Source organism: Pyrgilauda ruficollis, unplaced genomic scaffold (assembly GCF_017590135.1).
Source record: "Pyrgilauda ruficollis isolate IOZ18807 unplaced genomic scaffold, ASM1759013v1 scaffold187, whole genome shotgun sequence".
In the NCBI taxonomy this organism is placed as follows: domain Eukaryota; kingdom Metazoa; phylum Chordata; class Aves; order Passeriformes; family Passeridae; genus Pyrgilauda; species Pyrgilauda ruficollis.
In genome coordinates, this window is record NW_024517762.1 from 194,819 (window position 1) to 219,037 (window position 24,219).

Sequence of the window (24,219 nt, forward strand, 5' to 3'; positions counted from 1 at the left end):
CAGGCAGCCAAGGGGAAGGACAGGCAGCGAAAGGGCAGGGCAGGAAGCTGGCAGCCAGCCTGTAGCTAGGAAGAGGGAAGCTGTGGTTGATAACCCCAGTGCAACCATCCCACACTGCACCTGTGGGAGCATGGAGACTGGAACTGTCTTCCCGCAGCTGCCTGAGAGTGAGGCCAAGAGAGCCCCCGAGGGCGATGGTGGGAACGGAAGTGTGGATGGTGATGCCGTGAGGTGAGAGTGTGGAATGACAGAGGGGTGGCAGGAGGGGTCCCGGTGCTCCATCCTCTCCCTGGAGTGGCACTTGGATGCTGGGATGGGGCGATGTGGAGCTCTGAGGAGCTGGAATGGGGCTGGCATCCCTCTAACACCCCTGTCGCCACAGCAGGAACCCCTTTGCAGGGCTGGTGAGCCACCTGCGGGCATCCTGGCTCTCTGGGAAGACGCGGCCCATGGAATACCGTGTGGCACAGCTGGAGGCTCTGGGACGCTTCCTGGATGACAAGAAGCAGGAGATCCTGGAGGCCACTGCCTCTGACTTGGGCAAGGTGAGAGGGGACAGGAACAGGAGGACTTGGTGGCCAGAGGAGCTGAGGGGTTCCCACAGCCCAGCTGGGGGTGCTTTGTCCTCCTCTCATTGGGTTCTCCAGCCCTGCCTGGGCTCTGCCTCGGGCTCGCAGCCTCTGGATTTGGGAGACTGAGATGAAGCATGTTGCTGCCGCTGTAGCCCAAAGTTCATCCCTGCTCTGACATAGACAGAGGGCACTGTGGGGAGCCCCTTGACATGGATAGCCATTCCCACACCCACCAGCCTCAGTTTCCCTCTTCCCTGGGCAAATTAATCCCAGATTTCTGTCCCTGCTCCCTGCCCTGGACTTCCCATCTGATGTCAGTCCCTTTCCTCCCTGAGGCTCACCCAGGCTGTGACTCCCTGAGCCCAAATCCCCTGGCTCTGCAGCCAGAGCCTTAATACCAATCAGGGCTCATTGTCTGCTCTTCTCCAACCTAGTCCCTTTGGACACCCTCCCTATTCTTCCCATTGTCTGGATGAATAGGATCTGCATAATTTTTCCTATTTTCAAGCAATCAATGCTTAAAAACATCATGTTGCAGAGGCAGGAGGTGCTCAATGCCCTTAGGGATTCGAATCGAGCATGGGATGTAGAGGGCACCAGTCCCCAAATCCTGGGCAAAACACTATGGAGCACTGGGATAAGAGCTGCAGGATATGCCAAGGTCACATGTTGCATCCTTGGTGTCTGTAGGCACCCTTTGAAGCCGAATTATCTGAGATCCTCCTGTGCAAGAACGAGCTCCATGAGACCCTGAACAACCTGTCCCACTGGATGAAGGACGAGAAGGTGGACAGGCCTCTGGTGAGAGGGAAGAGGAGAGAGGATGGGAGGCAGAGCTGGGTGGGATGGTGGTGCAGGGTGGGACCTGACGTGGTGGGTGTCCCACAGGCGATGCAGCTGGACTCTGCCTTCATCCGCAAGGACCCTTACGGGGTGGTGCTCATCATAGCACCCTGGAATTACCCCATCCATCTCTTCCTGGTGCCCCTCATTGGGGCCATCGCTGCTGGTGAGCCCAAACTTCCAGTTCCCTGGCCTGGAGGATCCCAGCAGTGCCAAGCACTGGTGAGGGCACTTTGTCCATAGAAGAGCTGGCTGTCACCATGTCACAGCTCCAACATCCTGTCTGTCTTCCCCAGGGAACTGTGTCATTGTCAAACCCTCTGAGGTGTCCATGAAGACAGAAAGACTCGTGGCAGAAGCACTGCCCAGCTATCTGGACAAGGTGGGACACTCTCCCCATCCCTGTGGCATGGCTGGGGCACCCCTACACACACAGAGCTGTGCTCTGAGCCTGCCTCCCACACCATCTCCAGTTCCATGTACTGCCCAACTTCCTTCCTCCATGCCCAGTCAGTGTCCCAGCCTCCCAGGATGCCATTGGTGGGGACAGACAGGGACAAGAGGGGGCCTTTCTCATTTACTTGCAGGACTGCTTTGCTGTGGTGACCGGTGGTGTGCCAGAGACCACCAGGCTGCTGGAGAACAAGTTTGACTACATCTTCTTCACTGGTATGTCCCATGGGACAGAGCAAAGCCCTGCCTGGATTTTGTGTGAGGAGGAAGACGGATTCCCTCCAGACATCCCTGCTAAGAAGGCAGGGATTGGGTTGGAGATGTGTGCCAAGATCTGCTGGAGGATCTGGGATGTGTATTTGAGGTCTGGTGGGACCCAGTGCCAGACTCCAGAGCCGTGGGATGGCTGCTGGGATTCCCACCTCAATCCATGTTTTCCCTGCCCGCAGGCAGTCCCCCGGTGGGGCGGATCGTGATGACAGCTGCTGCCAAGCACCTGACACCGCTGACGCTGGAGCTGGGGGGCAAGAACCCCTGCTATGTGTCCGACACCTGCGATGTGACCAACGTGGCGCGGCGCGTGGCCTGGGGCCGCTTCTTCAACGCGGGCCAGACCTGCATCGCGCCCGACTACCTGCTCTGCACCTTGGAGATGCAGGAGAAACTGCTCCCGGCCCTGCAAAAGGCCATCAGTGATTTCTATGGCCCCAACCCCCGAGAATCCCCGGATTTTGGCCGCATTGTCAGTGGCAGGCAGTTCCAGCGGGTGCAGAGACTGCTGGGCAGCGGGCGCGTGGCCATCGGGGGACAGACGGATGAGGCCGAGCGCTACATCGGTGAGGCTTGGGGGTCACTCACATCTTCATCCTTGCACGGAGCACATTTCAGCTTTGGAGAAGATTAGGAAGGGAACTGGGTGCTTGGCCAGGTGGGCTTTTGTACAGGAGGTGTGTCCTGGGGGGATCACCAAGGTGTCATCTCCCACCTCCGTGCCCGGTTGACACTGTCGGGTTTCCTCTCCGCAGCTCCCACCGTGCTGGCAGATGTGCTGCCCTCGGATCCCGTCATGCAGGAGGAGATCTTCGGGCCCATCCTGCCCATCGTCGTCATTGCCAACGTGGATGAAGCCATTGACTTCATCAACAGCCGGGAGCGGCCATTGGCTGTCTACGCCTTCTCCTCAGATGACAAGGTAGAGCCAAGCCAGGACTACACCTGCCCTGTGCTCCTTGGCAGCTGTATCCAGCCATGTTTGTGCTTCACATGTTTCCCTTACAGCACACAGCCCCAGTCAGGGGGTATGGATTGTCTTTGGAAGTAGTGGAATGGGGTGGGAGACCCATGTCCCATCTTCTTTCTGTCACTCCCAGGTGGTGAACCAGGTCCTGGCGCGGACGAGCAGCGGTGGCTTCTGTGGCAACGACACCCTGATGCATGTGACACTGCCCTCTCTGCCCTTTGGAGGCATTGGTAGGTCCAAAATCCCCACTCATGGCAATTGGGAGCCAGGTGTGATCCCACCCATGGTCAGGAAGGGTCTCAGGAGGAACTCTCAGCTCCAGAGAGCTCAGTAGTCCATAGGGAAATTCTCCTCCAGAAACCCTTTGCTTCACCTTGGGCTCTTGGGCTTTGCTGGACACCTATGGAGCACCCTGAGGTTCTTTCTCTCCATACTCCCTGTCCCAAGCTCTGTGTTTCCTGGATTCATGGAAATGTCTTGCTTACAACAAAGGGAATCAGGGCTTGAAGCAACCTGGTCTACTGGAAAGTGTTCCTGCCCGTGGCAGGGAGTGGAACTGGATAATCTTTAAGGTCCTTTCCACCCCAAACTATTCTGGGATTCCATGATGGAGACATCTGTGTTTCATGAGATGATCTCCACTACCAGCTCCTGTTTTCCACTCCAGTCTTCCACCTTTTTTCCTCTCTTCCCACTCAGCTGGCCAGGAGGCATCAGTGACCTCCCGTTATCCTGTGGCTGCTGTGTGAGGTACTGCAGCCAACGCATCACCCCAGCCACAGTTAGCATTTTATCAGGCAGACTGACTGGCTCAGGCTGACTCATGGCATTTTATCCCATCTGTTACCAAATTATGTGTGGATTTCGTTATTTTTTGCCAGCCTGCCTGGCTTTCCTGTGCTTGTTGCTGGCCAGCCAGCTTCCACCTCCCAACATTCATCCTTGGTGCTGGGGCCCACCTCGCCAAAGGCACCTCGGTCATCGTGCCTCTCCACCCCTGCAGTCTTGCCCTCTTGCAGCAGGGTTGGATCCAGCATGGATGGGATCCAGGATGGATGGGATGTCTTTTGGAGAGTATTCCTGTGGTAGGGAAGCTCATCTGGTGGGAGCATCTTGCTGCTGCCATCACCTCATCAGTGACACCCTTCCAGTTGCTAAACATGTTAATTGAAATGGCAAAATCCACTGATGATGGAGTTTTTGGGAATCTCTCCACCTTCCAGCCTAATCTTCCCACTCCAAACATCCACTTGGGTGTGCACTAGGTCACCTCCGTGGTCCTCTTTGGGTCACATTCCTGGAAGCTCATCCATAGCTGGATGAAGTTGTGGTGCCGCTTTTACAGAGCTGGCAGATGAATTTTGGCTTCTTTGACCCAAAGGGTGGCCAGATGCAGCTGCCCAGCGGGGTGCTGTGCTGTGTATTCCAGGGAACAGCGGCCTGGGAACGCACCACGGGAAGTTCAGCTTTGACACCTTCTCCCACCCGCGGGGGTGCCTGAAGCGCGGGATGGGCCGGGAGCCGCTCAACGCCCCGCGCTACCCCCCGTACAGCCCGGAGAACTTCGGGCTCATCCGGGCCGCCTCCCAGGTGACACGCAGGAACGGCTGTACCCTGCTCTGAGCCTCTCCACGCCCCACTCGGAGCCTGCCCGCTCAGGACATCTCCTGCTGCTGGTCCCGGCGCCCAGGTGCAATGAAAGGTGTTTCTCCACATCCCGTGTGCTTCCCTTTCACCTCCCTTTTGCATCCCTGCTCACCCCCAAAGTCCCTTGTCCCCCACATCTCCCTCCATTCCAGTCCCATATCTTTATTTTCTGGCTGTTTGGGGCTTTATTTCCACTGGTATCACCAGAGCAGAGGGATCTCCTGTTCCCTTCATTGCGTACTCTGCCTTGAGAAGGTGCACAACTCCCTGATCCCAAATCCTTGAGCTGGGATGATCCTGGTTTTTCCTGCTCTATGATCCCAGTTTCCTTTGCCCCATGATATCAGTGTCCTTTGCCCCAAGTTCCCAGTTTCTCCTGATCCATGATCCCAAGTTTCCATTGCCCCATGATCTCAGTGTCCTTTGCCCCATGCTCCCGTTTATCCTGCCCCACGATCCCAGCTTCCTTCACTCCATGGTGTTCCATTTTGGGGGGCTGGTTGTGCCGGTAAAGGGATACCCATTCCTGCTGGGCTGTGGGTTGTCCTGCCTGAATCCCACGGGGATCCCTCCGGGTGGGCGGATGGAGAGAACCGGACGAGGGAGCTGAGATAACGACAGTTTAATAGGGAAGGGGAAACATCCCTGATGCCCGCCTCCAGGGACTGTGCCGGGGCTGAGGGTCGGGGCCAACGCTGAGCCCGCCAGAAGCGGAGCCGGGCTTGGTAGTGAATCCAAGTGTCTGGGCGCTCCAGCTCCGAGACCTTCCGGCACCTGTGGCCCGAGCTGCTCCAGAAACCGGACTGAAAGCTCGGGAAGCCCTGGAAGAGCGGGAAGCTCCGCGCCGGCACCGTAAAGCCGCGCCTCTGCCATGAGCACGCGCTTCCGCCTGCCCTTCGGCCACGCCCCCTCCTCCCGCCCCACCAATCGCCGCGCAGCACGGCCGCGCTCTGCCCAATCAGCGACGCTTCTCCCTCTTTCTTCCCGCCCCTGCCGCCCTTTGCGGGACTCCCACCAATGAGAAGCTCGTCCGCCGTCGCTCGCCCCGCCCACGACGCTCCGCCGCACGCGCATGCGCAGTGCCCGCGGGGGCGACCAGGGGTCAGGACGCCGGAGGGCCCTTGGGGCAGGTGAGGAGGGAAGGGCGGCCCGGGGTGGGCCCAGGGGCGGCCTGGGGCTGTGGTCACCCCCGGTGGCGTGCAGTGGCCGCCCAAATCCCGCTTGGGGCAGAGGGGGCGGCCAGGACACTGCGCTACCCTCCGCCCCCATCCTCTCCGGAGGGACACACGCAGGCTGAGCGGGGAGCGGGGGGGACAGGAAGGATCGGTCCCGCGGGGGGCTCAGGTGGGCGGGGGCCAAGCAAACCTCCTTGGGGGCTTGGGGACGGGGATGGGAGGACACGTGTGTCCCTTGGAGCGGGCAGGACATCAGGGCCCCTGGATCCTTAGGGGTGGGAATGGACGGGACACCTGGGTGGCCCTGGGGGTGGGCGGGGGGCAGCAGGATGGCCGGGTCCCTTGGGAGAACAGCTGGGTCTCTCTTAGGGGGTGGACAAGTTATTTGGGGGGTACACTTGGGTCTCTTAGGAGGGGGCTGCAAGGAGGGGCGGGATGCCTGGGTGCCTTGAGAGGGGTTGGCAGAGGAAACAGGATGCTTAGGTCACTAAGCACTTGGGGTCCCTTGTGGAGTGCTGGGACAGGGGTGCCTGGGGGTCCGGGTCTCTTTGGGTGGAGGGGTGGGGATCAGGGTGCCAGTGTCCCCCATGGGAAGTGGGGGGCCCCTGGCTGCCCCAGTCCCTTACTGGTAGTTGCTGAGGTTCCCTCTGCATCCCAGGACCGGCCATGGCAGCGCTGCGACTGCTGTACCAGGCTGCCCGTGCAGGTGAGGCCGCCCGGGAGCCCCCAAACCTGAACCCCCAAACCCCATTGCGACCCTGCTGACCCTGCTGTCCCTCCCCAGGCCCCCTGGCCCCACTGGGCTCCCTGCGCCCGCTCAGCACCAGCACCCCCAGGGACTGTTACAGTGAGTACAGCCGTGCCACCCCCCGGGGGGCTCAGCTCCCTCCCCAGGGCTCTGCAGGGTGGGCACAGCTCCGCTCTTCCCGCAGAGTACGTCAACATCCAGGAGCCGGCCATGGACATGCGATCCATCACTGACCGCGCCGCCCAGACCCTGCTCTGGACCGAGCTCGTCCGAGGTGAGACCCCGCTCACTCTCCTCGTTTGGGGTGACCTCCCCCTTCACAAATACGTCCTAACCCCTCTGTCTCCCTCGCAGGCCTGGCCATGACCCTGAGCTACCTTTTCCGTGAGCCGGCCACCATCAATTACCCATTTGAGAAGGGCCCGCTGAGCCCGCGGTTCCGCGGGGAGCACGCGCTGCGCCGCTACCCGTCCGGGGAGGAACGCTGCATCGCCTGCAAGCTCTGCGAGGCCGTGTGCCCGGCACAGGTGAGACCTCCTCCCCTTCCCCTCCTCCTCCTCCTCACCCGGGGCTCTGGCCGTGACGGTGTCCCCGCGCCAGGCCATCACCATCGAGGCCGAGCCCCGCGCCGACGGCAGCCGCCGCACCACCCGCTACGACATCGACATGACCAAGTGCATCTACTGCGGGTTCTGCCAGGAGGCCTGTCCCGTGGATGCCATCGTGGAGGTGAGTGGGGCCTGCGGGCGGGACTGCAGGCACTCCCTTTTCCCGCCACGGTGACCCCAAGGGTGACCCCGTCCCACCCTGGCAGGGCCCCAACTTTGAGTTCTCGACGGAGACGCACGAGGAGCTGCTCTACAACAAGGAGAAGCTGCTCAACAACGGCGACAAGTGGGAGGCCGAGATCGCAGCCAACATCCAGGCTGATTACCTGTACCGGTGACGGCCCCCACCCACCCCCCCAAATAAAGTGTTTGGGGGTTCTCCCCCTCTGTTGGCACTTTGGGTGCCAGCCCCTTCCCATAACTCTGTGTCTTTTCCTTTCCACTGCTGGGGTCAGACCCCCTGACCCTTGCGGGGACCCCACCCCTGGGTGTGTGGTTGTGTTTTGGGGAGGGGGATTTGGGTCCTGGGGGTGCTGGCACCAATGCTGGGGTAGGGGGTGGTTTGCTGGGAAAGGTGTGGGAGGTGGAGGGGGGCAGGCAAGGATGGAGGGGCAGTGCTGGGGGGATTTAGGAATCTGGGAGGGTCATTTCCAGTTTCTGAGGGCAGCCAGCATTGGGGGCCTGGTGATCCTGGCAAGGAGGGTTGTCAGTGGTACTGGTGTGAGTGTCCCAGTGATGCCTGTGATCCGGTGGATCCCAGCAGAGGGGCCTGATGGTACCAGTGGGGGAGCCTCCTGTGGTACTGGTATGGGTGTCCCAGTGATGCTGGTGTGTGGGTACCACTTTGGGGTGCCTGGCAAATCTACAGTCTCGCAGTGGTACTGGTGTGGGTGTCCCAGTGATCCCAGCAGGGAAATCCCAGTGCTACCAGTTGTTAGGACTTGTCCCTCGAAGGTGAGAGTAATGCAGGGGCGGAGTAGAGTGAAAGGACTCTTAATGACTGGTGTTTGTAAGCATGTATGTGTAGGGTTTATTTTAGAACAGTTGGCTGGCCATGGAAAGCAGATATGTAGGCGTTCTGGTCATTATCTACAGTAATACAGCTACATGAGAGCATAAAAAATGTTACTTTAAAGAAACGTATAAGGGAGAAGAGAAAAAAGGAACTGAAAGATAAGGGTGAAAACAAATCACCCCTGGCAGATCTTGTGACTTGATTGTTGCAATTTAGTTGTTCCTTGGTCAAAGTGATGGTCTAGATCTGTCAGCAGTGGGGGAAGAAGCCCACAAAACACAAAGTCTGATGGGTTAAAATGAGATCAGGCTCGGGGGCAATGCCCAGATTTCAGTCCTCTGATGAAAGGCCTCAGAAATGATTCTGGGAGCGCTTCGGGAGTCTTTGATGCTCAGTGATCCCTTTTCAGCTGCCTCTCACGGCGGCGCAGTTCAGCCTTCCTTCTTCCGGAGGGGAAGCACTAGAACTGAGCGAGTCGTGCAAGGGAGGGCCAGAGCATGACAAGAACGACGATTGCGCCTTGCAGGATGCAGGCAGTGATAGATCACCCCCTTTGTTTTATGCAGACTGGGCCGTAGCACCCCAAACCTCTTCTCGCCAGGGATGGCAATCTGGCCCCAGCAAATCACCCTGGCTCCTGCACAAATGGGGATTGTTTGGACTAATTACTCACTCACAGCCCGGTTTCACACCGGTGCGGGGGTCCTGCTGATTCTCGCGGGCGGTTTCCCGGCTCCGCCCGGCTGCAGGAAGTGTTTCCCATTTCCATCCTCCTCGGAGGATGCTGCGGGGTTGTCTCCGAAGGGTGCGCTATGTCCCGGGGAACGGGTTTCCAGGGGGGCGGCGGGGCCGGGCCGGCCGGTCCCTCCCCGGGGCCGGGCTCTTCCTGGGGAAGAGGAAGTGCTGGATCCCGGCCGAGCTCGGCGGCGGGCGGGGGGCAGCGCGGCCGGGTGGGTCCGGAGCTGGTCCGGCCCGGGGCGGTCCTGGGGCAGGGAATGCGCTGGCCCTGACTCAGAGGCGGCTGAATGGGGCGGGGAAAGGGGGGTTTCGAAAGTATTTTGCCAGCCCGGTGCTGGGCGCAGCCGCGTGTGACTGAGCGGGCCGGTTTGCCGCGGGGACAGCGCGGGGACAGCCCGGTTCCGTCGCCGCAGCCGCCGAGACACCGGAGCGACCTCTGCCCTCTTGTCCCCTAATCCCGCCCTCACGCCTGAGGAAGCTCTCAGTTTCCCGTTCTCATCCCACCCCGTTCCCTCCTGTTCGTTCTGTGCCATCCCCAGGTGTGTGCCCTGACGCCTCCGCACCCCGGGCCGGACCGGGCGTCTCCGGGGGGCCATGGGGTCCCTGTTCCGCAGCGAGGAGGTTTGCTTGGCCCAGCTCTTCCTGCAGTCGGCTTCTGCCTACAGCTGCATCAGCGAGCTGGGGGAGCGCGGGCTGCTGGAGTTCAGAGATGTAAGTAGGGGCTGGGGGCGCGTTTTGGGGTGTCTGGGATGCAGGGGGTTCGGCTGGGTGGGCCTGGGTGCGTTGGGTTTGGGGTACTCTGTGTGCAGGAGGCTTGGTCTGGTCGGGCTTGGGGTGGGTGTTCTAGGGTGCCGTGGGAACAGGGAAGTTGGTCAGGCTGGGTTTGGTGCCTGGGCTGCCTGTTCCGCCGGGATGCTGAACTCCCCAGTGCAGTGTGGGGCCATGCCTTGACTGCACCCCGCAGCTGAACCCCAAAGTGAGCCCCTTCCAGCGGCGCTTCGTGGGCGAGGTGCGGCGCTGCGAGGAGATGGAGAAAACCTTCAGTGAGTGCCGGGGGGCCGCGGGCTGACTTTGGGAGGGCTTCTCAGGGGAACGCCCGGCTCGGCCCCTCCGTCTGACCGTGTCCCCCTCTTCTCCAGCCTTCCTGCAGCAGGAGCTGCGGGCGGCGGGGCGGGTGCCGGGGCCGTGTCCCGAGAGCCCGCGGGCGCCGGCGGCGCGGGAAGCGCTGCGGGTGCAGGAGCAGTCGGAGCAGCTGGCGCAGGAGCTGCGGGAGGTCAGCCGCAACCGCGCGTCCCTGCGCGGCCGCCTGCGGGACCTGCGCCAGTACCTGCACGTGCTGCGCGAGGGACAGCGCTTCACCAGCCTGCCGGTGGGTCCGGGGGTCCCCGCCGACCCGGGGGTGCTGCCTCGTGCCTCAGTTTCCCCCGGGCTCATCCCTCTGCTCCGCATCGCCGCAGGCCCCCCTGGGCTCCCCGCCGCGGCCACGGGCGCTCTCGGAGCGTGAGCCCATGCTCGACCCCTCCCTGCACCAGCACCTCGAGCGCAAGATCAAGTGAGAGGGGGAAGGGAGCGGGGCAGGGGTGGAGAGGGGCTCTGGGGCTGTGGTGTGGCCACATCTCCTGCCGTGTCTCTGCAGCTTCGTGGCCGGTGTCATCCACCCGTGGCGAGTGACCGCCTTCGAGCGGCTGCTGTGGCGCGCCTGCCGCGGGTACCTGGTGGCCTCCTTCGTGGAGATGCCCGAGCCAATGGAGGATCCGGCCACGGTGAGGCAGCACCCGGGGGCGGGCTGGTATGGCTGTGCGGGCTGGGACACCAGAGTGACCCCAGAGTGACACAGACTGTGCTGTCCCCAGGGCGAGAGCATCACCTGGGTCATCTTCCTCATCTCTTACTGGGGCGAGCAGATTGGGCAAAAGATCCGCAAGATCTCGAACTGGTGAGTGGCCATGTGTTACCCACAGGGAGGTTTATTCAGTAACACCCACTCTGGACCCTGCTGCGGGGCCGGGCTGGGGAGCCCTGGCACCCCTGACACGGCGATGTCCCTCTGTCCCAGCTTCCACTGCCAGGTGTATGCGTACCCGGAGAGTGAGGCCAGCAGGACAGAGGCCATTACCAGGCTGCACAGCCAGATCCAGGAGCTCAGCGTGGTGAGCTGGGTGCCATGAGGGGATGTGGGGGCCACGCTTGGATTGCCATCCCTGACACAGGTGCCCGCAGACGCTGGAGGAGACGGAGAAGTACCTGGCGGAGGTGCTGGACAAGGTGGCGCAGGTGCTGCCCACCTGGCGCGTGCAGGTGCAGAAGATGAAGGCCATCTACCTCGTCCTCAACCAGTGCAGCTTCGATGTCACCAAGAAGTGCCTCATCGCCGAGGTCTGGTGCCCCGTGCGGGACCTCACCCAAGTGCAGGATGCCCTGCGCCAGGGATCTGTGAGTGGCTCGGTGTCCCCATGTCCTTGCACCAGGGATTGTTCAGTATATCCTTGTTCTTGTTCTGGGGTTGCTCAGTTGTCCTTGTGCCAGGAGTTGCTCTGTGTTCCCATGTCCTTGTGCCTGAGTTTCTTGGTGTCCCATGTTTTCATGTCAAGGTTTTGTCGGTGTCCCCATGCCTCGTGCTGGGGGTTGTTCTGTGTCTCCATGTCCTTTTTATGGGGTTGCTCTGTGTCCCCATGTCTTCATGCCAGAGGTTGCTTGCTGTCCCTGTGTCTCCTCATCATGGTGGAGCATGTGCCAGGCTGAGGGGGATTGTGGGGTGGGTGCCAGGAACAGGCTCCAGGTGCTGGGGGGCTGATGCCAGGAAGGGGGGTGTTGTGGAGTGGGTGCCAGGGGCAGGCTCTCCAGGAGGGTGCCAGGGGTGCTGGGATCAGGTTTTGGGTGCTGTTCCCGCAGTACCAGAGCGGCTCCAGCGTGGAGTGCTTTGTGCAGCGCGTCCCCACCTCGGAGAGCCCCCCCACCCTCATCCGCACCAACAAGTTCACCGCCGGCTTCCAGAACATCGTGGATGCCTATGGGGTGGCCAGTTACCAGGAGGTGAACCCCGGTAAGGCCCCCTGGCACCCCCTGAGGCCCAGAGCTGAGAGGGGACACCTTGTGTAACGCAGTCCGTGTGTCCCACAGCACCCTACGCCATCATCACCTTCCCCTTCATCTTCGCCATCATGTTTGGGGACGTGGGGCACGGGCTGCTCATGTTCCTCTTTGCGCTCTGGATGGTGCTGTACGAGGACAGTCCCCGCCTGCGGCAGGGCACCAACGAGGTGGGGGCACGATGGAGGGGTGGGATGCAGTTGGAGACGTGGGATGGCACTGGGGGCATGGAGCGGGGTTGGAGGTGTGGGACGTGGCTGGGGGTGTGGGGATGGGGTTGGATGATACAGGATGGGGCTGGTGGCTCGGGACAGGGTCAGTATGGGTCAGGGTGGTGTGTGGGGCAGGGGAGGTGGTGTGGGACATGGGAGCCGTGTTTGCCCCCTAGATCTGGCTGACATTCTTCGAGGGACGCTACCTCATCTTGCTCATGGGTGCCTTCTCCATCTACACCGGCTTCATCTACAACGAGTGCTTCAGCAAAGCCACTGCCATCTTCCCCTCTGCCTGGAGCGTGGCCACCATGGCTAACCAGTCCTCCTGGAGGTGGGGTCCTGCCCCCGTGCCCCCTGCCCGGGTCCCCATCTCCCTGCTGGCACTGACACCCCTTGCTCTGTCCCCAGCTCTGCGTACCTCGCCACCCACCCCTCGCTCACCCTGGACCCCAATGTCACCGGTGTCTTCCGAGGGCCGTATCCATTTGGGATTGACCCAGTGAGTGTCCCATGGGGGTCACAATGAGGCGGGACCCTCTTTGGGCTGGTGCAGAGTCTCACCCACCTTGTTTGTGACAGATCTGGAGCTTGGCCACCAACCACCTCAACTTCCTCAACTCCTTCAAGATGAAGATGTCAGTGGTGCTGGGCATTGTGCACATGGGCTTCGGCGTCATTTTGGGGGTCTTCAACCACGTGTGAGTCCTTGGGCTGCACCCACGGGCTCTGATCATGCCAAGGGGACTGGGATTGGACTCACCTGGGTGGGATGGGGTGGCACCTGGGGTCCTGTACCCCTGCACCTCGGTGGGTGCCGAGGATGTGCAAGGGAGAGAAGGGACAGGCTGAGCACGGCCAATGTCCTCCCACCCAGGCACTTCCAGCAGCGGCACCGGCTGGTCTTGGAGTTCCTCCCAGAGATGATTTTCCTCCTGGCTCTTTTTGGCTACCTGGTCTTCCTCATCTTCTACAAGTGGATCAAGTTCAGTGCTGCTGACTCCCTGGTGGCCCCCAGCATCCTCATCCACTTCATCGACATGTTCCTCTTCACCTCCAATGCCGAGAACCTCCCTCTCTACCCGGGGCAGGTACCACCCCACCGCCCTGGCAGGCACCTACTCCCCACCCTGGCAGGGAGAGCAGGTGTCAGGAGTGGGGGTAGAGCCCAAAATGCTGTCCTTGTTCCCCAGGTGCCAGTGCAGATGGTGCTGGTGGTGCTGGCGCTGGCGTCGGTGCCCGTCCTGCTCCTGGGGACGCCGCTGTACCAGTGGTGCCGGCAGCGTGCCCCGAGGACGGTAAGGCCAGGGGCCGTGGGGGGCTCCGTGGGGATCACCAGGAGGTCTCACTGTGGGTGATGTCCCGGTGCAGCCGCTGGCCGTGGGGGAACAGGAGCCGCTGCTGGAGGGACAGGAGGCTGGGAACTCTGTCAACGCCACCACGGAGGACGTGGAGAGCGGGGGGCACAGCCCTGACGCCAAGGTGAGGGGCATCCAGGCGGGCTTCGGTGGTGGGATGAGGGTGTCTGTGCCCCCTGCTGATGTCCTATGTCCTCTCCCTCCCTGCAGCACTTGGACTTCGCTGAAATCTTCATGCATCAGGCGATCCACACCATCGAGTACTGCCTGGGCTGTGTCTCCAACACCGCGTCCTACCTGCGCCTCTGGGCGCTCAGCCTGGCACACGCCCGTGAGTCCCCTTGGTCCCCCCTTGTCCCACCCAGAGCCAGGCAGACCCTCACTCCCCCTCCTGCTCTTGTCCCTCCCGTTCCCAGAGCTCTCGGAGGTGCTGTGGACCATGGTGATGCGGAACGGCTTCGTGGGGCTGAGCTACGTGGGCGGTGTGGTGCTGGTGCCCGTCTTCGCCGCCTTCGCCGTGCTGACCGTGGCCATCCTGCTGGTGATGGAGGGGCTCTCTGCCTTCCTCCATGCCCTGCGCCTCCATTGGTGAGCCCCCAAAGCTGATGGGTTACTGGGATGGGTCTGAGGGGGTGATGGACCCCCCAGAGCACACCTCAACCCCCTCTCCTTGCCAGGGTGGAGTTCCAGAATAAGTTCTACGTGGGTGCCGGGTACAAGCTGTGCCCCTTCGCCTTTGCCCCGGACACCTGGGAATAGCCATGCTTCGGGAATTCCAGGGGCTTGGAACATCAGCTGTGCCCCAAATTCCCCCCCACTGGACCCCTGGAGCCTCCTTGGTGGTGAATAAAGCCGTCCCTGTGGCTCCCTCCAGCTCTGCGTTGCCATTGCTGGAGTAGGAGGTGCAGGGGGTGCTTGGGGGTGCCCCCCATCACTGCTGGCCGTAGCCAAAGGTGGGGGCTGAGGGGGGGCCGTAGGTGCTGAGCTGGGGGAAGGCAGGCAGAGGGTAGGGCAGGGTGCGGGGTTTGGCTCCCACATAGACCCCAGGGGGGCAGGTGAGGGGCTGGAAGGTGGGTGCAGGGAGCTCAGGAAAACTGGGGGGTGCTGCTGGCTGTTGGGGGGCAGCAGCCAGAGCCCCATGGCTGCGTGGAGCCCCTGCAGGGGGGAGAGGCAGCAGCAGGGGCTCAGCCCCCCCCGCAGCCCCCCTACCTTTCTGCTGCTTCTCGGGGCGGGGGGGCAGCGGGGTGGCCCGGGCACGGGGCATCGCCCCCAGCAGGGACCCTGCCGGCACCCCGCACCTGCAAGAGACGTGGGGCGGGGGCTCAGCGAGGTGGCCCGACATCCTCACCGTGGTGTGGGGGTAACGTCCAGGCGTGCCTTACCATGGCTCGGGGTCGCCGTCCCGAAATCCCTTGGCAAAGGGGTTGCTGGCGATCTTCAGCTGGGTGATCTGCGGAGGGGAGCGGGGTCAGGGAATCCCTGGGAGGTCGTCCCGGTTTCCGTCTGGCTGGTGCTCACCCGGTGATTCTGGTAGGCTGTCACTGCCACGAACTGGGTCTCGGGGAAGCTGAAGGACTTGAAGTTCTGGTGGGCGAAGCGCTCGCTGTCGCGCCGCGGGTCCACAAACACGACGTGGAAGCGGGGCTGGTAGCGGTGCATGGAGTTGAGGATGATCTAGGGGTGGGAAAGAGGAGGTGGCAGGAGCCCCCCAGGCAGGGATGCACTGTGTCTCCCGCATCACCCAGCCCGCAGCCGGGTCCTCACGTGGCCGTTGTCGTCCAGGAGGTTGTTGGTCAGCTTGAGCTTGTCGAAGGACACGATCTGCCGCATCCACTGCGCACCCTTGGCCGGGGAGTCGGGGTGGAAATGGACGCGGCCGGGAGCCGCCGGCTCGGCCCGGCCCGCCGCCAGCCAGGATGAGCTGTGGAAGGCGTATCTGCAGGGCAGGGAGGGGCTCAGCACCCCCAGCTCTGGTCCCCTGCCCCCATTGCCCCATCCCCACCTGTATCTCTTGTCATCCAGCGGGATGAAATCCATGAGCAGGACGTAGTCGGCCAACGGATCCAGTCCCGAAAGTTTCACCTGAAAGGTGGGGAACATCCTCCTGCGCACAGAGGGGGGTGGGAAGGGGGTGCCCCCCCACCTTTGCAGCCCCCCCAGGCCACTCCGGTTCCCACCTGCCTGCCTTGGTGACGATCATCTCAGTGCCCAGGCGGTTGAACTCCTCCCAGAGGCTGCCCATCTCCAGCCGTGCCGCGGCGTGGCACACGTGCCGGTTCTTGCCGCTGGCCCCCGGCCCCTCGCCAGCCCACCCGAGGCCAGGGGTGCATGGAGACCCCTCACCCGGGCCCCCCAGGAAGGCTGCAGAGGGTTGAGGGGATGTTGGTCACGGGGAGCCGTGCAGGGCCACCCCATCACACCCTCCTCCATGGAGATGGGGGCAGAGCAGGGTCTCCTGTCCCTCACCACCCCATCCCCCCCACCCCAAAATGCCGCAGGACCCCACCACTGGCCTCCTCCATGGAGATGGGGCAGATCAGGGTCTCCTGTCCCTCACCACAGTGGGGTTTTATCCCCATCCCCCCCACCCCAAAATGCCGCAGGACCCCACAGTGCCCAGGCGGTTGAACTCCTCCCAGAGGCTGCCCATCTCCAGCCGTGCCGCGGCGTGGCACACGTGCCGGTTCTTGCCGCTGGCCCCCGGCCCCTCGCCAGCCCACCCGAGGCCAGGGGTGCATGGAGACCCCTCACCCGGGCCCCCCAGGAAGGCTGCAGAGGGTTGAGGGGATGTTGGTCACGGGGAGCCGTGCAGGGCCACCCCATCACAGCCTCCTCCATAGAGATGGGGCAGATCAGGGTCTCCTGTCCCTCACCACAGTGGGGTTTTATCCCCATCCCCCCCACCCCAAAATGCCGCAGGACCCCACCACTGGGTGCAGGGGGTGTTGTCACGGGTGGGTTTTACCTGCCACGGGTGTGGTGGGAGAGCAGGAGGTGTCCGTGGCTCCGTTCCCCGGCATGGTGGCAGTGGGACCCTGCCAAAGCCCCCTCCCAGTGCAGCGCCGGCTCTGCAGTGTCCCTGCAGCCTGCCGGGGGTTTTATGCCCCAACTCAGGGATGGAGAGGCGGGGGCTGGAGCCGAGGTGGTCCTTGGGGGCTGGAGCACGGCCCCCTTCCCCAGCCTGCCTTCGCGCCTTGACGCGGTGATGATGGACGGGAGGTGAGCGGTGGCACCGCTGGGACCACCACCAGTCCCCAAACAGGGCTTGGGATGCCCCGGGCTGGGCAGGGACATCTTTCTTGGGGTCTTCTTGTCCCTTCATATCACAGATCTGAGCGGGGGGAGGTGGGGGTTCCCCCAGGCAAAGCCCCTCTCGGTACGTGGCCGTCACCACCCGATATTGAAAACCACAGTGAGGTGTTGAGGCGCTGGCAAAGATCCACTGCTCCAGCAGAGCCTCTGCAGCTCCAGAGGCAGGAATGAGCTGCCCCCTCCCTGTAACTCCCCCCAAGGTAGGTCCAGTCTCTGCCCTGGTGCCTGGGACCCCCTGTGCCCCTCATTGCAGTGACAGCAGGAGATGGATGGGGACAAGCAGGCGCCGCGGGGCTGAGGGCTCTTTGTGGGAGGTGACGGACACCGGGATGGGGCATTCAGCAGGAAAAGCAGAGGGGTTACTCCAGAGCTCCCCTACTCCCCTCCAAACTGCACTGGAGCCATGGACGCTGTCTTGTAGCACACCATGGAGTGTATTCTACAGGGATGAGGGATGCTGAGGCTCCGGGAGAGGGTCTGGAGGACCAGGGGATGTCCTTGTGGGGATGCTGATGGCTTTTCTGTACCTGTTGGTGTCCCGGTGATGGCAGCACTGGCCTGAACTCCCTCCCTATTCTGCACAGAGCTGGACATTTTCTCCAACTGGGGCTCAGCCTTCTGTCCAGCCTTGGGTTTGGCACTTGAAGATTGTAGCGCAGAGGGGACCGCGTGTCCCCGGGCACTGTGGGGCAGCCCGGGCAGCTCCTGCATTTGGAACCAGGGCCAGGACTGATGTGAAGCAGGGAGGAGCCCCCTCCCCAGATTCCCCTGCATCCCCCACACGTGTCCGTGCCCCGCGGAGCCGGCTCAGCCCCATCCATCTCCCGCTGTCAGCCAGCCTTGGCTGCGGGCGGCATCGAGCGCCAGATGAAGATGAGGAGGTGTGAGAGAGGCAGAGCTGACAGCGGGCAGGAGCGTGGAGGGGGCTCAGCCCTGGGCAGAATCACACCTGCCACGGCTCATCCACAGCTCCTGGGTGGAACTGGGTGAGCTTTAAGGTCCTTTCCAGTCTGAGCCATTCCAGGATTCTCTGGCCGGTGAAGATGACTGCAGGTGGGTCTCCTGAATCCGTGTTGAAGCACGTGATACAAAATGGCTTTTCAAAATGAACTTATTTGGTCTGAAATGGGCAAACAGGAGCCAGAAAAAAACTTCAAAAAAGGAAAACAGTGAATCTTTCTCACGGGGAGAAGTGTTCACTCAGTTCTCACTGCCCTAGACAGCAGGGCAGAGCTGTGGAGGTTGCGGTGACCACCAAGACGGAGCAGGAGGAGAGCGTTGGCACACAGTCAGATGACTCCCTGCAATGAGCCTCTGACTCAGCTGGAATGGGGAAGTGAAAGCTGCTTGTGGGGGCAGTGAGGGGAGAGGAGGAATTGATCCTGTTTCACAGGGCGCAGTGAACAGCCGGCACGGGGGGTCCAGAGGGAAGTGAGAAGGCAGGAAGTGACAATGCTCATTTCTGAACCAGAAACACACCTGTCTGTGGGCAACTCTTGAGCAGCAGCTGGCTCTTATTTTATTTATTAATTCTTAAGTTTTTTTCTTCAATTTTTAAAACCCTGATTGAGAGAAGAGGAAGAGAATTTTAGCAGGTAAAATTATACACTGGAAGTGTCCAAGGCTGCGGTGGCCAGAGCTTGGAGCACCCTGGCCTAGTAAAAGGTCATGGCAGGGGAACTGGATGGTCTTTAAGGTTCCTTCCAATCCAAACAATTCCAGGTTCCATTTGCTCTAGGGAATGTGTAGTACGAAAGAAAATTGATAATTGCTAAGATAAAGCAATAATTTCCTTTAATATGTCCATTACTTAATGTATTTTCCCCTCCCATGTATAATGGATAAAAGCTATATTATACAAATATAACTATGTATAATTAAAAGGTAATATAGAAATAGAGAAGAATTTAAAAAATCTTTCAAGCTCAAGTCTCCAACAAGCCAGTTTGATTTTGTTTCACTCCTGCTGACGCCATTGTGCACATGAGCAGCATCGCTCCGTCTCTGCAGGCATCCATTCCAATGTGCCGTGGGGATCCCAGCCCTAAAACCCCAGGATGGACCCCAAGGCATCTGGGGAAGGCTCATTCTGTTTCCAGGCACTTCAGAGACCCTTTGGCAACTGCTCATGTGGGGAAGGTGTAAAAGTTAAAATCTTCCAGCCACGTTAGAGAATGGAACAGGAAAAACTTCCTGGTTCTGGCGAGACCGATGGGGCTTGAGGACTTCAGCTCAAGGACCTGTGAGTATCTTGACTCAAGCTGCCATTAACTAAGGGTGGAACTTCCAATGGTTCTGGGACAATTTTTTGCTGGATGGGAACGGTCATAAATTGGATTAGGAGCGGGGTGCTTTTCCCTTGAAGCTGCACATGGATGAACTTGCAATCAGGAATGCTGATCTCATTTTAATTGACCCAAATTGATTGGAAATCACTTCAACGGTGTCTGTTGTCGATTTGATGCAACACTAATTAACGTGGAAAATCAAGGCATTATTGTTATGTTGTGGATGTTGTTGTATTTGTCATTGTATTTATTTGTCCCTAAATAAGAACATCTCCCTCCCCCCCTGCAAAATGGCATCCCTTCCAGGGACAAATGGCCGTGTCCAAGGCCAGGTTGGATGGGGCTTGGAGCAGCCTGGGATAGTGGAAGGTGTCCCTGCCCATGGCAGGGGTGGAACGAGAGCAGCTTTAGGATCCCTTCCAACCCAACCCATTCCAGGATTCCGTAATTCCATGCGCCCCTGGCTCCTTCGATGCCTCCAAACCTCCTGCTGTTGTCCCACACCACCTCCTCTCCAGTGTGTCCCTTTCCACCCAGGCAAGGCTGATTTTCCACCCCAGCTGCAGTTTTCTGATGATTCCAGGTTTCAGGACCTGAGTCATCTGAGCCCAGGACTCATCCTCTCTCCTTGCAGGCTTTGAGTGAGTCACCACAGGTTCCCCTGATGGAGACAGCAAAGTGTCTGGGGGCTTTGACTCATCTGCTCTATCTGAAACATTTCTTTATGGAAAAAGGGCATGGATTTCTCCACTTGCTGCCTGGTGGTGAAGGGTGGCGGGGTGACAGTCACGTGGGAAATGTGGGATTTATTCAGAGCAGGCATACTCTGGGCACAGGAGTCAATTTGAGTCTCAAGGGCTTAAATTCAGACTATAATCATCATCAGGAACTGTAAAAATTATTTGCAGCAGGAGAGTTCATGAAGGGTTTTCCCTTTATCCCAGTTTGCAGTTGGAACACTTCTCCAAATCCTGGACTGTCTCCCAACTCCTGGATCTTGATTTCCTGCATCAATTCTTTTTAATACCCTGTGATGTCTATAGACCAGTTACATATTCCAAGAGATAAATTTGTAGATATACAATTATGTATTTCTAAGAAAAAGTGCTTTATATATATTAAGAAATTATATATAAACATTTTCTTTATATATTAAAATAATATATTGAAGTTATTTTACATGTTTAATAATATGTAAAATAATAAAAAATATATATGTCATATATGTATACAGAAGTAGGACATCAATCCTCAAGTTTCCATTTAACTTTCTGGAACTGATTGAATTTATTTAACTAATTGTGTTTATTTATCAGTGCAGGTCTCCTCTCAAGGAGCTGCTTCCAAAGTAACCAATTCCCAAACCATTCCAGGATTCTGCGTGGGTCTCACTGGGACATGGCACATCCTCTTCTGGGCTACCTCGAGCATGTTGATCCATCTAATTCTGCCTGAGGACATGAAAACTGCTCCAGCTGCACCTGGGAGGGAAAAGGAGCCAAAATCTTCCTCCAGGTATGTTTGTGTTGGGTATAGGGAAGCAATCCTTCCCTGGGAGGGTGGTGGCACAGGGCAGCTGTGGCTGCCCCTGGATCCCTGGCAGTGTCCAAGGCCAGGCGGACAGGCTGATCCTGGTGAATCCTGGTACAACCTGTTGGAAGGTCCTCTACTGCCCTGCACAGGGATCTTATGGAATTTGAGTAGGAAAGCAGGTGCCACAGCGGAGACCCTCACTGCAGAGGACAGGGATGAGTAATCCACACCGAGCACAGACCAGGCACCAGCCTCCCAGCAGGGATGAAATCCAATTCCTGCTTTTTAACTGGATTCATTTCCATTCTGTGTCTCATATCCTTCCACCAAGCAAAGGTTTGTTGAGGAAGAAGAAGCGAGGCTGAACTTGGATTAATCAAAACACTGAAGTCAGTTCTCTGACAGGGGCAGATTCCCGGATGCAGGCAGGTGGAGGCTGCCCCGGGGAGGGCTCAGCCCCCAAACCGCTCGATTTTCATTATCTGTGACATCTCCAGCACGTCCCGGTGTCTCCTTGCCTCCGGCATCTCCTCGTGGGTGATGAGAAGCAGCTCTAAATCCTCATTAGAGCACCAGGAGACCAGACACATGGCTTCTGGGACATCTGCAACGGGATGTCAGGTTCTGGGGATGAGGCTCAGCCCTTCAGCCAAGATTTATCCAATAATGATGATTTTTAGGTTTGGATCCATTTGTCAGGAGCCTGTGGTGCCTGCCCTGGGTTTACTCTCTGGTGTAATTCTGCCAAGCCATGATTAATGTTATCCAGGAGAAAAATCAATGTTTGTTTATTCTATCTGTCACGGAGCGGGATTTTAGGAGCTGTTGATCTCTCCCTGGTGAGCGGCAAGACGGAGCCTGAATTTATCTTTTTATCTCTAATGAAGAATCACAGCTAGGGCACAGTGAGGTGAGACAAAGCCCAGCTCATATTCCCAGTGCTCTCACCTAGACAAGCTCTTCCTGGGACACGGGCAGCAGCTATTTATTCCTCAGCCTGGACTGGGAGCACTCAGAAAACAGGGAAAATTTTCATTTTTCCAGCAGGTACTGGAAAAATCGTGGACTTCCATGTACGAATGGTTGGAGGAGCACTAAGAGGAAGCCCTGCAATTTCCCGATGATCTGTCCTGGTGCGGTATTTCCCTCTTTAGCTCCCCAAAAATTCCCGATTCCAGCGGCTCCACCCGCGGCTCTCCCGACGGCCGGCGCGCGCGTGGCGCCCCCTGCGGGCGGAGCGCGGTACTGCGCCCAGGGGACTGCGCATGCGCAGTCCTGCCATGTCAGGCGGCGGCGCGGGACGTTGGCCCTTGTGTGTCAGTGCTGCCGCCGTGTGGGCGCGCCCGGCGCTGCAGGTGCCGCTCCCCGGCGTGCCCGGCCTCACGGGCCTGAGCCGGGCCGAAAGCTCTGGATCAGCAGGAATATGTTTGTGGGATCGAATTTGGTTCGGAAGGGACCGCAAAGCGCGTCTAAACTCTTGCTTTCTGATTCTGCAGCAAAGAACACGTCTAAAGCGGACTCCTCGGCCTCGTGGACATTGTCAGTGCTTTCCATAGCGCTGCCCGGGCTTGTCTGGGAATGGGAACGGCTGGTGGGAGCTCTGGCAGAGCACCTGGAGACCAGGTAAAATCAGAAATGGGATTGTTCTGGCTGCTGCAGGGTGTACGTTTCTTTTCAAGATGCTGCTCTGATTGATCTGTGTCACAGTAGCTTCCTAGAGCTGGAGTCATTTCCTAGCAGGGAACTTGACTTGGAAGCTGCATTCCAAACTCTTGTCCACATTTATTTTATCTCCCCCATGGAGTTGCCTAGAGAAGCAGAGGTGGGGTGTTCCTAACAAAAGAACATCCAAATTCATTGGTGGTAGAGGGCTTAAAATTAAAGTGTGAGTGGAGGTGCCTTTAGGACACTTCAAATTCCTTAGTATATGAAGGGAATTTAAATGAAATATCCAAATCCTGACAAGCTTGTATGAACTCCAAAGTCCCTGCAAGCGTTTTACAGCCAGGGAGGGAGACAAGAGTCTGGAGTCTCTCCCCAAAAACTGGCTGCTGGTTTGTTTGACCAGGCCTAGGAATGACTGTGTATTCCCTGGGGCTGTCCTTATGGAGAAGGGTTTATCTGTGTGCCCTGGGTTTATTCAGTGCATCTCCAGAATGATGGAAACTGATTCCATCGAAGTGCCAGAGGTGCCCAATGCTCTCCCCAGCCAGAGCTCGGGGCCAGCCCTGTGGGAAGGGCTTTAATGCCCATTTTCCCAATCCCTCGAGGCAGCAGCACTGGAGCACCTGAGCCAAGCATGCCCAAGGTGCCCAGTGCTGGCAGGAGGCAAATCCAGGGATTGGGCAGTGGGAGTTTGCTCCTGGAATCCCAGCCCTGGAGCTGTGCTTCAGAGAGCCCAGGAGATGCTGCCTCACTCCAACCTCGTTTAAAGCTCAGCATCCTCCCTGAGCCCTTGGAAATGTTGTTGCTTCCATTGTTGCTCTCTCCCAATATTATTATTGTAAATTCCCACTCCATGTCTTGCATAGCCCTTTGCTTCCCAGAGGTGGTGCTTTAGGAAAGCCCCTCCAGCCTGGGAAGGTGCTTTTGGCTCCAGACACATTCCCAGAGCCCAGGAGCAGCAGGAGCTGTGCTGTGCCCAGCAGGTGAGGCAGAGCTGCCTTTCCTTCCTTCCCTGCTGCACTTTGGCTTTTTGAGGGATCTCTGGGGCTCTGAGGGAGAAGTTCTTTGTCACTCCAGGGCAGAATTAGCCCTGCTCCCACTAAAAGCAGGAGGAATCTTAAGGAATTTTATCCTTGTTTTTGGATAGATGTTTTGTGTCTTCTCTCTCTTTTTCTCTTGTGTTTTCTCTCTGTTGCTGACACCGTGTGGTGAAGCAGCAGCTCCCAACCTTGTAACTGAGGTAATCTGCTATGGACAGGTAGGGAAATTACTGGGGGATAAAAACTGAAAGCATCTGTAGGGTAAAGAATGAAAATATTGATGTGGAAATGGGGTAATAGGGAGTGGACAGGTAGGGAAATAATGGGAGTAAAGCTTGTGGTAATCCCCAGAGTAGAGAAAGAATGCTTTCTTGTAAGAAGTGAGGAAATCAGAAGGGGACAGACAGGGAAAATTTGGAGGGAAAATCTCAGATAATTTCAATTTGAGGGAAGGACTGTTTAAAGATAAACTCGGGACTTGCTGTGTCCTCCTTCCTTGGCAGCAGCCGGCAGGGAAGGGAGAAGAGGCCTCAGGCTGGAGAGGGGCAGGAGAAAGACACTGGGAGCAGAGGAACCCCCCTGGTGTCACCAGGGCACCCATGGGGAACAGAATGGACACTCTGGGAGCAAATGGAAGTGTTTGGATCATCCCTTTGGGGGTTGCTGGCATTTAGATCATTCC

General features: G+C 58.9%; 4 protein-coding genes and 1 long non-coding RNA gene across 7 annotated transcripts; 4 read left to right on the top strand and 1 right to left on the bottom strand.

The window, feature by feature from the left end:
• Nucleotides 1-43: 43 nt before the first annotated feature.
• On the top strand, nt 44-4,803 carry LOC121352333 (aldehyde dehydrogenase family 3 member B1-like). Of its 2 annotated transcripts, none has more exons than XM_041465184.1 (10): nt 44-231; nt 383-545; nt 1,263-1,373; nt 1,461-1,581; nt 1,712-1,797; nt 2,003-2,084; nt 2,318-2,704; nt 2,894-3,060; nt 3,239-3,338; nt 4,538-4,803. In XM_041465184.1, the coding sequence occupies exons 1-10, from the start codon at nt 131-133 to the stop codon at nt 4,729-4,731; spliced, it is 1,512 nt and encodes a 503-aa protein (XP_041321118.1). In that variant the 5' UTR covers nt 44-130; the 3' UTR covers nt 4,732-4,803. The 2 variants fall into 2 exon arrangements, with proteins under 2 accessions (XP_041321118.1, XP_041321119.1); XM_041465185.1 differs by having other exon boundaries at nt 386-545.
• A 1,008-nt stretch (nt 4,804-5,811) lies between these two features.
• On the top strand, nt 5,812-7,707 carry NDUFS8 (NADH:ubiquinone oxidoreductase core subunit S8). The gene is given in 10 exon segments (XM_041465205.1): nt 5,812-5,908; nt 5,910-5,969; nt 5,971-6,052; nt 6,055-6,099; nt 6,589-6,636; nt 6,715-6,777; nt 6,863-6,952; nt 7,033-7,205; nt 7,279-7,407; nt 7,493-7,707. Coding segments are annotated over 10 exon segments (903 nt in total). The 5' UTR covers nt 5,812-5,827; the 3' UTR covers nt 7,625-7,707.
• Nucleotides 7,708-8,326: 619 nt separating this feature from the next.
• On the top strand, nt 8,327-14,566 carry TCIRG1 (T cell immune regulator 1, ATPase H+ transporting V0 subunit a3). 2 transcript variants are annotated; one of them, XM_041465180.1, is made up of 20 exons: nt 9,192-9,251; nt 9,579-9,750; nt 10,004-10,082; nt 10,179-10,408; nt 10,497-10,591; nt 10,676-10,802; nt 10,893-10,975; nt 11,096-11,189; nt 11,260-11,472; nt 11,932-12,082; nt 12,160-12,299; nt 12,518-12,675; nt 12,753-12,843; nt 12,924-13,042; nt 13,219-13,432; nt 13,535-13,639; nt 13,713-13,823; nt 13,910-14,030; nt 14,116-14,287; nt 14,377-14,566. In XM_041465180.1, exons 2-20 carry the CDS (start codon nt 9,634-9,636, stop codon nt 14,456-14,458), a joined length of 2,502 nt encoding a protein of 833 aa, XP_041321114.1. In that variant the 5' UTR covers nt 9,192-9,251; nt 9,579-9,633; the 3' UTR covers nt 14,459-14,566. The 2 variants fall into 2 exon arrangements, with proteins under 2 accessions (XP_041321113.1, XP_041321114.1); XM_041465179.1 differs by having other exon boundaries at nt 8,327-9,750.
• Nucleotides 14,567-14,868: 302 nt separating this feature from the next.
• On the bottom strand, nt 14,869-16,719 carry TBX10 (T-box transcription factor 10). Its single transcript, XM_041465102.1, has 7 exons — nt 16,665-16,719; nt 16,298-16,468; nt 15,877-16,060; nt 15,702-15,803; nt 15,464-15,635; nt 15,218-15,373; nt 14,869-15,149 (listed from the first exon to the last, which is right to left on the bottom strand). The coding sequence occupies exons 1-7, from the start codon at nt 16,717-16,719 to the stop codon at nt 15,078-15,080; spliced, it is 912 nt and encodes a 303-aa protein (XP_041321036.1). The 3' UTR covers nt 14,869-15,077.
• A 1,688-nt stretch (nt 16,720-18,407) lies between these two features.
• LOC121352353 lies at nt 18,408-22,456 on the top strand. Its single transcript, XR_005954919.1, has 6 exons — nt 18,408-18,606; nt 19,022-19,253; nt 20,673-20,814; nt 21,641-21,742; nt 21,877-21,965; nt 22,329-22,456. It is a non-coding gene; the product is annotated as an uncharacterized LOC121352353 (long non-coding RNA).
• The last annotated feature ends 1,763 nt before the right edge of the window (nt 22,457-24,219 follow it).